General features: G+C 39.9%; 1 protein-coding gene across 1 annotated transcript in view; it reads right to left on the bottom strand.

Annotated features, from left to right (window-relative positions):
• Window positions 1-2,137: 2,137 nt before the first annotated feature.
• Window positions 2,138-12,553, bottom strand: part of tmem178bb (transmembrane protein 178Bb) — a 122,946-nt gene continuing 112,530 nt past the window's right edge. The window contains exons 3-4 of the mRNA XM_026327024.1: window positions 4,387-4,524; window positions 2,138-2,388 (exon numbers count right to left, since the gene is read on the bottom strand). Coding sequence (XP_026182809.1) covers window positions 2,138-2,388; window positions 4,387-4,524 — 389 coding nt within the window. The remainder of the gene's footprint in view (window positions 2,389-4,386; window positions 4,525-12,553) is intronic.

Genomic DNA, 12,553 nt, shown 5'->3' with positions numbered 1-12,553 from the left:
TCTACAACATTACTGAATTCATTTACAACCATACAATTTGTACCTTTATCCAGCTTCTGAAATATTTGTGCATTATTGCATACAGCCAATTCTACAGTGAACCATGACTATGGAGCATGTAAATTGATGTGGATGATATACAATGTAAAACTATCAAACTATCAAGGGCACCAGAATGTTTTGCATGACAGCAGCTAATAGAGCTGGGAGTTTCTGTTATTAAACATTGATGCAAAGATGTATGATATGGCCTCATGAATGCTAAAGTCTTTACTACCGTTTTTAGTTTGGTATTTTTTATTTTTAGAAACATGGTCATAAAGTCATGACACAAGCCTTACCTAATGTTAGAAAAGCCAGAAAAAATAGTTTAAACCAGAAATGAAAACATTTATATCTTCTCCAAATAGCCACACCGAAAAACTGTGTGGAAAAGTAAAACATCATTATTATTTAAATATGGAAAGAACATGACACATTTCGTCATTTGGGATTCACAGTGAAAAAAAAGAGAGCTTAAGAAACAAGTTTGATCTCTCCTTTCTTTCTCACTTTCACCACCATGAATGAGTTGATGAAGTCTATGTGAATGTCAGATTGTCGATTTGTCACAAAACTAAGACCCAAATTGTAATTCAGTGGGATTATTCTTTATCAGATAGCAGTTTGAATCATGTTTTGGATCATCTAGGCTGTCATTTTTAATAAATCAAGGTCTTTCACTCTTTGTGTTTTGAATTGTCTTGCTAGAGCTAGAAGTTCAGCTCTGTGCATTAATTTAAGTCCTGCACAACTAGCACCTATATTTGGCCCTGGGTGGCCAAATGTGCATAGAAATATGTCCACATGTTATGATATTATGTGTTGATGATGGGTGGCTGAGGCCTTAAGAAATATTTCTACCTCAGTTTAGATGTCTTTTGACTGATTAAGGTGACCCTTTTTTAAACTGATGCTTTTATTTTTCTCTCCTTTCAGAAAAAGGATGGTCTACAGGTAGTCCTGTCAGGCCTCAGCTGTTGATGAAAGAAAAATGCTCAGGGAACAATGGAATACTCTCGCCTTTAACAAGACCTCTTTCTCTGCCATGTCTGCTTTCAGAAAAGATGACAAGGCAGAAATCAGTTGGGTTAAACAGGATAATGCATTATGCTATTATGTCTACATGTTCATGGAAGCTCCTGCCTTTATAATTCCTCAAGGCAGGGTTCTATTTTCTCCTTATGACTGTTTATGACTTTTTTCTTGAGAGTCCGAAAGAACCGATTCCCCCACATACCCACATTCACACACACACTGACTAGACTAGAATGTAAAGAAAATCCATTGGGTACAACATTTTCAGTCAACAGGTTGTTCACAATATGGAGCATTCATTAAAAAGTAAACTATACTGAATAAAAGAGGAATGCATGTATAAAATGCTTGATGGCTTATGGGATTATTGAATGAAATGGAATGTACCTAGACATAAACAAAAATGGTCCAGTTCATAGTTCACTTTTTTTAGTGTTCGCTACAGTAATGTACAATTTATGTCCTGGATTTTCTCCTTGTCCATGTGTTCCCAGTGCCTCTCTGGATCTCAGGAGCTGGAACACTGAAAATTAACAGATGGCCACTAGAGATAATCCCATGGTTTCATGTCTGGTCCATTTGTGAATTATCCCACAAGAGGTTCCAAGGGTGCAACTCCATAAGAAGGTCTTTACTTGATCTCACCAGTCTGTTTCCCTCCAGTACAGCTGAGTAATTCAGTTCTCCTTAATCAGTTCTCCTCAATTACAGGCCAGATAATGTAAGATTTAAGCATTTCCAAGGTTAAAGACCATTGTCTCTCACCATTAGAAGTTTAGAGCCACTCTTTTGCTACAATCACTCACTATCCAAAATTTTGTCTTTCAGTGTTCCCTTTTTCAGTGTCAACCTTTTTCTCATTTGAGTGTCTGCTCCACAAAAACAAAACAAACACAACTTCAAATTTTTCACATATCAGTTCATCACTTTTTCTGTTTTTTTCAGAATAGCAGGTCATCAAGACACCTATTTTTAAATACACGCACAAATAAAAAAAATTTGAAGAACATGTGGAAGAGTTTTGTTTGTTGGTTGCTGATTTCTGGGTTGGTCTATCTTCTTAGCAGACAGTGCCATTCTCCTGTCGGGACTTTGGGCATGTGGATCTTGGTAGTGGCTGGATTGAGGGAGCCAGGGTGCAGAAGAAGCCGGCAATGAGAGTGAGGCCCAGGCCCCCCCAGGCACAGAACATGGACCAGCCGTAGCCATGACCGATGTCATCAGGAAGGCCATACAGATACCGTGGGTAACGGGAAAGCTCAAAGTTGATGCCAGCAACGCAGGTACAGAGAGAGATAATGCAGAAGGTTCCTGCAATGACATTTTTGAAGCAGAGGAATACATCAAATCTCTGTTATCGTCAAAGAACAACCAATTCCCATAGCCAAATATGAGCCCTGTCTCCTAAAAATATTCTCCTAAATTGATTTGCTACTTATGCTTGAATTATGAGGAAATGTATTTGTATCACTGGCAATATTTACTGTAATCCAGGAAGTATGACATTGTTCTTACAAAGCAACTGGTCAGAAGTATAAAAGCCAGAAAGTGCGTGAAACAAATGAGTTCAGTAGCATATGCCACTTTTCCATTACAAAGGTTAAACACTACTCAGCTCTACTCTACTCGACTCGCTTTAAACCATTTTCCATTACAATTGAGTACCACCTCAACATGGGCTGGGCCATCATAGCATGGCAGCATGAAACTGTTGTGATGCCACCAAGCACAGAAACGTCCGCACCTCTCAGGACCATGATGTTGTTTTGTAAGTAGCATTAGCCATTTGCCTTGCTAAAGATGATAAAAATGGAAAACAAACAGTTGCCAGTTTTAAAAATGGCAGGTTTTTGATTCTTGTGTCTGATCCAGTTAGACTCATGACTCTTCCAGTGGCCAATCAGTAGCCCGCAGTCTGTTGAGGAGCCGAATAGTGCTAGTGGAAAAGCCGCAGTATTGGCCAAGTTTTAATTCCATCAGCTATTATAAAATGCTTCAATAGACCATCACCTGATAGTTTTTCTGTGTAAAACAAACAGGACTTTCACTTTTGGAGCTCTGGCTGCCTGATGCAATGCCATTTACTTCATCGCTGCACAATGTCCACACTGCACTGTGTCAACACTATACTGTGGTCATTTGTTGCTGGAAAAATGTACCTCTCTGCTTCTTCTGATCATTCCTTTCCTGAATGATCTTTGTTTAAATTAGTGTTTCAAGGAAACAAAGAGAACACACTACCAGACCACTAACATGTTACTTTAAAATATTTCCCATAATACATATATTATGTATATATGTATTATGGGAAATATTTTGTCAATTTGTCAATATGGTATGGTATGGTATTTATTTTTATGGTATTCACTGTCAATTTATGATATTTGGAGATGTAGTAATTCACCATTCAGTAAATATTTCTAATGATGCTGTTTCTTTGAGTGAAGTCCATATGTTAACATTAAACCTAGTTTAATCCTCCTATTATGTTTTTTTAAAATAGTTTTTTGTCAGTATGAAACTTCTTCTGCTTAGCTTAATAAGTGTAATCAACATATAAAATAAAAATGATTAATTTCACATATTTGCAACCCCCCCCCTGCATGTTTATATTGCAAAGATACTGTTCGGGTCAATTTGACCTGGCAGTGAAAGTGGAGGCTAAAAGGGGTCAGAAATGTCAAATACTATTTTTTTCTTTGCAATTGTGAGACATATTTCATCCCAGTCTCACGCACACACACAGGCACACACACACACACACACACACACACACACACACACACACACACACACACACACACACACACACACTTTCCCTATTCTCTTGACCTCATCTGTAAAGTGCGAGAATGCAGGTGTTGTTATGACTTTTGACGGGAACCTTTTCTGTGAGAGGTAAAGAACACCACTGCACTAAATATTGATTGAAATGGTTAGTGATGGAGTTAATATTGAGATATTAACAATGTTTATTGGAATTTTTTGGTTTCTGACACTTTTGGATAATTAAACATGCCCCGGGTCAAATTGACCCAGGAACATTATTGCTGTTCCTGAGAAACGAACATAACAGGATGGTTAAACAGAGGGAAAGTCTGGCTCTTTCCAAACTATGATGTAAAAGTTGCCACCAAGGAATTGCTAAATAAAGTTAAAAATTTAAATTCTTTAAAACAGAAAAATATAAAACTGTTTTGGTTTTTAATTCAGATCTTTCTTACATTATTATGATGCATAATGAGATAGTAAAGTCAGCTTTCAGTGTGTTTGTGTGGAGGGAGGGAGTGTGTGTGTATATGTTCTCACCTCCCATGAGAAAGAGGAGACCGGCCACATACTGCATGAGGCCTCGATCCCAGCAGCAGCCAAGCACACCAATGATCCAACCAAACAGGATGATGGCTACAGCCATGCCCATGAAACCTGCTGTCATACGCCGCAAGTCTGGGGAAACAAGAAAAGAGGGTAACAAGTTAACACCTGACATGAGCATGACACTGCATTTGAGAGGAGAGAGAACCTGAAACATACATTCTGTTTGAAAGATAAGAAGTCAGAATAGATTTTTAAACACACTTCGTATTTGTGGGGAAACACTAGCACTGAGACACTGAGAATGACAAACCAGATGCAGTGGACGACTCACCTCAGTGCACTGCAGGACTGAACGATACAGGCTTTGCCAATGGCAGATGACTATCCAACATGAATTGGACTGTTGCTGACTACTCTTACTACTGACTACTTATTACTTTCAGTACAAGACTACCTGACTATCCTTTTGGGGATTAAGTTTATATCATCTCATCATTACAAAGCACTTGAGCTGATTTTATGTGGGGCAGTCTGTTCTGAGGTAATCTTAGATGCACTTTCAAGGTACGTTATCTTGCTGGACCTTAGGAGATAAAACTCAACTGTCTGGTCTCTACTAAAGTTTTAGATGAAAAGACCACTGTAGGTCAGAAACTACTTAAATGTATCATTCATGTGTCCTAGTGCAGTTTTAATAAATTCATCCATTTCACATTATTTTGTGAGGGCAAACAGAAAGAAGAGTGAGAGCGTAGATAAGGCCAGTCTGTACCACAAGGACAGCAGTGAGCGCTGCAGGGGGGTAATGACAATGACAGCAAGTAACTGAAATATGAGGAGGAATGGAGAAGTAAATAAAGAGCTCCAAGCTAAACCCAGACTCCCCTTCTACAAGTAGATGAGAATGTCATGGATGAGCTGGCACAGGGGCTGGCACAGTGATTGGATGGAGCACACCATGTTGGTGGGCAAGAAAGGTCACAAACATTTGGCATAAGAATAAAGAATGGCAAAAGAAAAAGAAACCTCCTCTTATGATGCACATTGCTTTTTCTTCATTACTGCTAAGCATTCAACAAATTCACAGCCAGCATCCACTATCATGAAATGATATTCTGTATGTATTTGCAGGATTTCTGTGACAGTGCAGTTATGCACCACTTTATGGACATTAATTAGTTATTTGTAGTAAATTTACATGTCTTTGTTGTTTAATGTCAATTTGAAAATATCTTAATTGCTGGCACTTTGTGTTTTTTCGTGTGGTTTTATTTCTTTTTCAAGTCATTTTTCATCATCTACATCTTTAGAAAAGTAGCCAAAACCCATAAAACCCCACAATATGTTTTTGTTTTCTTAACAAATGCTTTTATTTTGAAAATGTAGTTAGGTGCAAGGCACTCATGATCTTGAAGTACAATGTGATCAATAGAGGCGCATGATATATACATGATATATGTCTCATATTATGGCTTATTCACTTTTATTTTGAAAGAATGCCATTAAAAATAACTTTATTTTGAAAGTGAAGTGTGCTGTAGGGCACTCTTGACATTGAACTATAATATGGTCTTCACTTGTGAATCATCATAATTTATAGATGTGAACGTAACCTCTTCTAAGTATACTGGGCTTTTATTGTTAGAGTCAAAACGTCCTTCTGATAAAAGACAAGACAGGTGAGAGTACCAATGGCCTCCTTTGGTGCTTAAAGCAGTGTGCAAGCAGTCAAATCCTATCCTATCCTATCCTATCATATTATGGCTTATTTGATTTTATTTTGAAAGTATGTAATACAAAGGCTTTTATTTTGAAGGTACAACGGGTACCTATATGACCTTCTATTGAACTCTAAATTTTACATTTTCATATGAGTTATACTTGATAAGCAATTACATGGCCAATGTTAAAAAGTTAATGTGACCAGTTGTGGTCTGTCTTTAATTTTGAACATGCATTATTCATTATAAATGAGCAGTAACTTCCTCTAAATAGTAGTAGACATTTATTGTGAATGTCTTCCAACATGCTGCTTGGAGAAGACAATATGGCCCACACTGAAAATGGTCCCCATGGCTGTAACAGCACTGGGCATTAGGCAGCCAGTCAGTCTAATTACCAACCATAGGCAGCTGTGGTCCCTGCTACTGTTATGTGAGCAATTTCTATGGTGACCTGAGCCTAGAGTGGGAGGGGGAGCGACAATGACATAGCACTTTAATCTGGCACATTGTGGAGGAAAAGCCGAAACCATACCTCAGAAATCGTGACAGGGCTCAAACTTTATGAGGAAAAAAATGTCATCATCATTGTATGAAGGCTTGAACAAACACACTGCTTTTTGAGTAATTACTGTTTAAGAAACAGGTGTAGTTGCAGTTTACAAATGGCCCTCATTGGTTGTGAGCTTGAGAGCAATATGTATAATGGCAATGAATGGGACTTAGGATAAGCAAACTGCGCTTTCCTGCCATTTGTGAAAAAACTGTAAGTCATATTGCAATGGGTGTACCACTAGGTGATACAGAACAAATCCTTTTTTTGATAGAAATTGCCCTTGTAGGCTCAAAAGTTTTTTTTTTTTTGAAAATTTTCAGGCTTGGAGGTTCTCCACATTCTCTGCAATTCCCTTATAAATTTTGAAACAGTGTAAAGGAAAGCATAAAATGAAAAGTGTCAGTGCGTCCAAAAACATACTCTCCAGTAGGTACTACATTTGAATAAGAACATACTTCCCGACCGTTAAAAAAGTAAGTTCTATATATTGTGAATATGGGTAGTATGAGTGGAATTCGGACATCCTACATCCGCCATGACGTTGTCATGCGTTGTCATGTGTCGTGAGAATGCGAAAAGGTCCCTGTCATAGTTCTTTCAGACACTTCCTGACATCGGCACTGTTTCTGGGTAAGTGAATCCACTTCCTATTGCAAGCGTGTTGTGTTGTGTGTGCTGTATAGTTCATCAACAGATTAGCAACAGACTAGCTTTAGTCTAACACACCTAAAAACTAACTAAACTCTCTAAACAATTCATTAACCCCTAAACATTCCGGTATTAGTCAAGTACCTTTCTATTTTGACCGGTATTTATTGCTATTTCCAGACTTAGCGATTGTTAGCCTACCAGTTAGCTTAACTAGCGCCTTGCATGGCTAGCTTTGGAGGCTTTTTGGAAGTGCGGCTTTGGACAAAAGCCAGCCTAGTCCCATTAGCAGGTGTGGAGCCACCGAGCTCAGGGTCTGTTAGCTGTCCAAGAGCAGCTCCGGAGAATTAGCCTGGGTAACGGTCCGACAGAAACATACTCCTAAGCAGAAGCCCATTACTCATCACCTGCCTGTTCACATTTCTAACCGATTTTCCATGCTCAGCGACACACCCGCTGAGAAACCGACTCTGATAATTGGCGATTCCATAGTCAGAAATGTGAAGCTAGAGATACCAGCGACCCTAGTCAAATGTATTACTGGGACCAGAGCAGGTGACATTGAGTCAAACTTGAAGCTGCTGGCTAAGGTTAATTGTAAATATGGAAAAATTGTTATTCATGTCATGTCATCGTTCCGTCGCTGGCTGTCTAGGTGGTGTCCAGCAAACGATGTGGGCTTCATAGACAATTGGGCCACTTTCTGGGGAAACCCGGTCTGGTAGTGAGGGACAGCATCCATCCCACTTTGGATGGTGGACGCAGAGACTATACAGTTTCCTTAGAGCTGTCGCCCCCCCTAAACCCCATAGAGACTGTGTCTGCCCCTCGAACATCTAAATCAAATAAATCAGAAGTTAACACTCACAACACAGCTGTTTTTACTGCTGCTCCTTTAAAATGATAAAAACTCAAATGTAAACGCAAATTATGCGGTGAGTAGCTGAACATCCGGGTAAGCGAATCACTTTTGTCTTGCAGGCGTGTCGTGTTGTGTGTGTTGTGTGGTTCGTCTGCAGACTGGCGGCAGACTAGCTGTGGTTTGGCACACCTGGGAACCGGCTAGACTATGAACGGTTCACTGGCTGCTGCATTCCGGTGCTGGTCGGGTACCTTTCTGCTTTGACCGGTGTTTGTTGCTATTTCCTGACTTAGCGCTCGTTGGCCTACCGGTTAGCTTAGCTAGCTAGTTAGCTTGCTAACATGGCCTCTCCCTCTCTCTCTCTCTCCTGCTCGGTGTGCCACATGTTTAGTTATTCCTCTGCCTCCTTTAGCGATAATGATACCTGTATTAAGTGTAAGGTTCTGTTAGCCTTGGAGGCGAGGATCACTGATTTGGAAGCGCGGCTCCGCACCTTCGAACAAAAGCCAGCTAGCCTAGCCCCGTTAGCTGGTGTGGAGCCACCGAGCTCAGGGTCTGTTAGCGGTCCAAGGGCAGCTCCGGAGCAGCCCGGAGAATTAGCCTGGGTGACGGTTCGAAGGAAACATACTCCTAAGCAGAAGCCTACTGCTCATCACCTGCCTGTTCATGTTTCTAATAGATTTTCCCCGCTCAGCGACACACCCGCTGAGAAACCGACTCTGATAATTGGCGATTCCATAGTCAGGAACGTGAAGCTAGAGACACCAGCGACCATGTAACAGTTATAACTCATTTGAGAGCCTCACTCTTAGTCTCTCACATCCAAACTGGAAAACACAAAAACCAGTTCTACTTGTCATTTTGTACCGTCCACCTGTTCCTTACTCAGAGTTTTTAACTGAATTCCCTGACTTCCTGTCTGATTTAGTGCTTAGATCAGATAAAGTCATTATAGTGGGAGATTTTAACATTCATGTAGATGTTGAAAATAACAGCCTCAGCATTGCATTTAATTCTATATTAGATTCAATTGGTTTCATTCAAAACGTTAATAAACCCACCCACTGTTTTAATCACACCCTTGATCTTGTTCTGACCTATGGCATCGAAATTGAACATCTAATAATTTTCCCCCCAAATCCTGTTTTGTCAGATCATTCTTTAATAACTTTCGAATTTAAAATGATGGATCATGCAGCGTCTGGAAGAAAATTCCACTACAGCAGATGTTTATCCGACAACGCTGTTAATAAATTTAAGAAAATGATTCCATCTCTATTTGCATCTATGCCAAGTATAAACATAGTGGAGGGCAGCTGCCTTAATCCTACTCCCTACCAAATTGATCATGTTGTTGACAGCGCTGTAACCTCACTGCGTGAAACGCTTGATTCTGTAGCCCCTCTGAAAAAGAAGTTAGTGATTCAGAGAAGACTAGCCCCATGGTATAATTTACATGTTCGTACCTTAAAGCAGGCATCACGAAGGCTGGAAAGGAAGTGGCGTTCCACAAACTTAGAGGAAATTTTTCTAGCCTGGAAAAACAGTCTACTAACATATAAAAAAGCTCTCCGTAAAGCCAGAACTGCATACTATTCATCACTAATAGAGGAAAATAAGAACAATCCCAGGTTTCTTTTCAGCACTGTAGCCAGGCTGACAAAAAGTCACAGCTCCGTTGAGCCCAGTGTTCCCTTAGCTCTCAGCAGTGATGAATTTATGAGTTTCTTTACAAATAAAATCACAACTATTAGAGATAAAATTCAGCAGATGCTTCCTATACCTGCAATAAATGAATCTTTTACTACAGTAGCTCTTGAATCATCTGTAGGACCTCAGTTATGTTTAGACTGCTTCTCTCCTATAGATCTCTCTGAATTTACATCAGTAGTTGCTTCATCGAAATCATCAACGTGTCTCTTGGACCCCATCCCGACTAGACTGCTTAAAGGCACCCTGCCATTAATGAACTCATCTTTATTGGACCTGGTAAATTTATCTCTAGTATCAGGCTACGTACCACAGGCCTTTAAGACTGCAGTAATCAAACCTTTACTCAAAAAGCCTAGTCTTGATCCAGGAGTCTTGGCTAATTATAGACCAATATCCAACCTGCTATTTATTTCTAAAATCCTAGAAAAAGCTGTTGCTAAGCAGCTATCAGACCACTTACACAGGAATGAACTATTTGAAGATTTCCAATCAGGATTTAGAGCACATCATAGTACAGAAACAGCACTGTTGAAAGTTACCAACGATCTTCTCTTAGCCTCAGATAATGGACTTGTTTCGATACTTGTCCTCCTAGACCTTAGTGCAGCATTCGACACCATTGACCACAACATCTTATTACAGAGACTGGAGCATGTGATTGGTATCAGAGGAACAGCGTTAAAGTGGTTCCAATCCTATTTATCGGACAGATTCCAGTTTGTTCATGTCCATGATGAACCTTCCACACGAACAAAAGTTAGTTATGGAGTTCCACAAAAATCATTAGGAAGCACTCTATTAATTACCACTGCTATGCGGATGACACTCAGTTATATCTATCTATTAAACCTGTTAACACAAACCAGTTAACCAGACTTCAAGCCTGTCTAACTGACATAAAGGCCTGGATGACCAGTAACTTTTTACTTTTAAACTCGGAGAAAACAGTAGTCATTATATTTGGGCCTAAAAATCTCAGAAATAACTTTTCTAAAATTATAGCTACTCTAGATGGCATAGCCCTGGCCTCCAGCACTACTGTAAAAAACCTTGGAGTTATTTTTGACCAGGACATGTCCTTTAACTCACACATAAAACAAATTTCTAGAACTGCATTCTTTCACCTGCGCAACATTTCCAAAATTAGGAACATCCTGTCTCAAAATGATGCAGAAAAACTAGTCCATGCATTTGTTTCCTCAAGGCTAGATTACTGTAACTCATTACTATCTGGATGTCCTAATATCTTAATAAAAAGCCTCCAATTAATCCAGAATGCCGCAGCCAGAGTCCTGACAGGAACTAGCAAGAGAGATCATATTTCTCCTATATTGGCTTCTCTTCATTGGCTCCCTGTAAAATATAGAATAGAATTTAAAATCCTTCTTCTCACATACAAATCCCTTCATAATCAAGCTCCTTCATACCTTCAAGACGTCATAGTACCATATTATCCCAATAGACCACTTCGCTCTCAGAGTGCAGGCCTACTTGTGGTTCCCAGAGTTCTCAAAAGCAGAATGGGAGGCAGAGCCTTTAGCTATCAAGCTCCTCTCCTGTGGAACCAGCTCTCAGCCTGGGTTCAGGAGGCAGACACTCTCTGTACTTTTAAGGCTAGACTTAAAACCTTCCTCTTTGACAAAGCATATAGTTAGGGCTGGCTTCAGGCAACCCTGAACCATCCCTTAGTTAGTTATGCTGCTATAGGCCTAGACTGCCCGAGGACCATCGGTGCACTGAGCTCCCCTACCCTAACCCCCCCCCCCCCCCCCCCTTCTCTCCCACCTCATGTATATTCCACCATTGAATGTTACTAACCTTGTGCTCTCTCTCTCCCCTAGTTTGTGCTCTCTCTCTCTCTCTCTCTCTCTCTCTCTGTACCTTCTGCAGGTGTCCCTGGTCCTGGAGCTGTTTATCGCTGATGTGCAGTTACTGGCCCCACCAACTTGCAGTGTCTATTTGTTGTTTATTGTTGCTGTTCTTTTCTCTCTGCTCTATCCACTCACCCCAACCGGTCGAGGCAGATGGCCGCCCAAACTGAGCCCGGTTCTGCTGGAGGTTTTTTTCTTCCGTTAAAGGGAGTTTCTTCCTCTCCACTGTCGCCAAGTGCTTGCTCATAAGGGAATTGTTGGGTTTTTAGTTTTAGTTTTTGTAAAGTGCCTTGAGATGATTTGTATTGTGATTTGGCGCTATACAAATAAAATTGAATTGAATTGAATTGAATTGAACACAAGAGGAATTATTCATAAAATCCTAATAAAAATTAGACCACTCCTCTTATTGAACAGAAAAACAGAACAGTCAGATGTGGATTATTAAATATCAGGTCTCTTTCGTCAAAATCTCTGTTAGTAAATGATTTGATAACTGATCACCAAATCGACTTGTCTTGTCTTAATAAGTAACTTTCTACTTTTAAATTCAGAGATAACAGAAGTTATTGTATTTGGGCCTAAAAACCTCAGAAATGGCTTTTCTCAAATTATAGCTACTTTAGATGGCATAGCCCTGCCCTCCAGCACTACTGAAAAACCTTGGAGTCATTTTTGACCAGGACATGTCCTTTAACTCACACATAAAACAAATCTCTAGAACTGCCTCCTTTCACTTGCGCAACATTGCCAAAATTAGGAACATCCTGTCTCAAAATGATGCAGA

The sequence above is a fragment of the Mastacembelus armatus genome, chromosome 23, assembly GCF_900324485.2.
Source record: "Mastacembelus armatus chromosome 23, fMasArm1.2, whole genome shotgun sequence".
Classification (NCBI taxonomy): Eukaryota; Metazoa; Chordata; class Actinopteri; order Synbranchiformes; family Mastacembelidae; genus Mastacembelus; species Mastacembelus armatus.
Note: the sequence above shows the minus strand (reverse complement) of the source record. Positions and strands in the feature narration are given on the sequence as shown.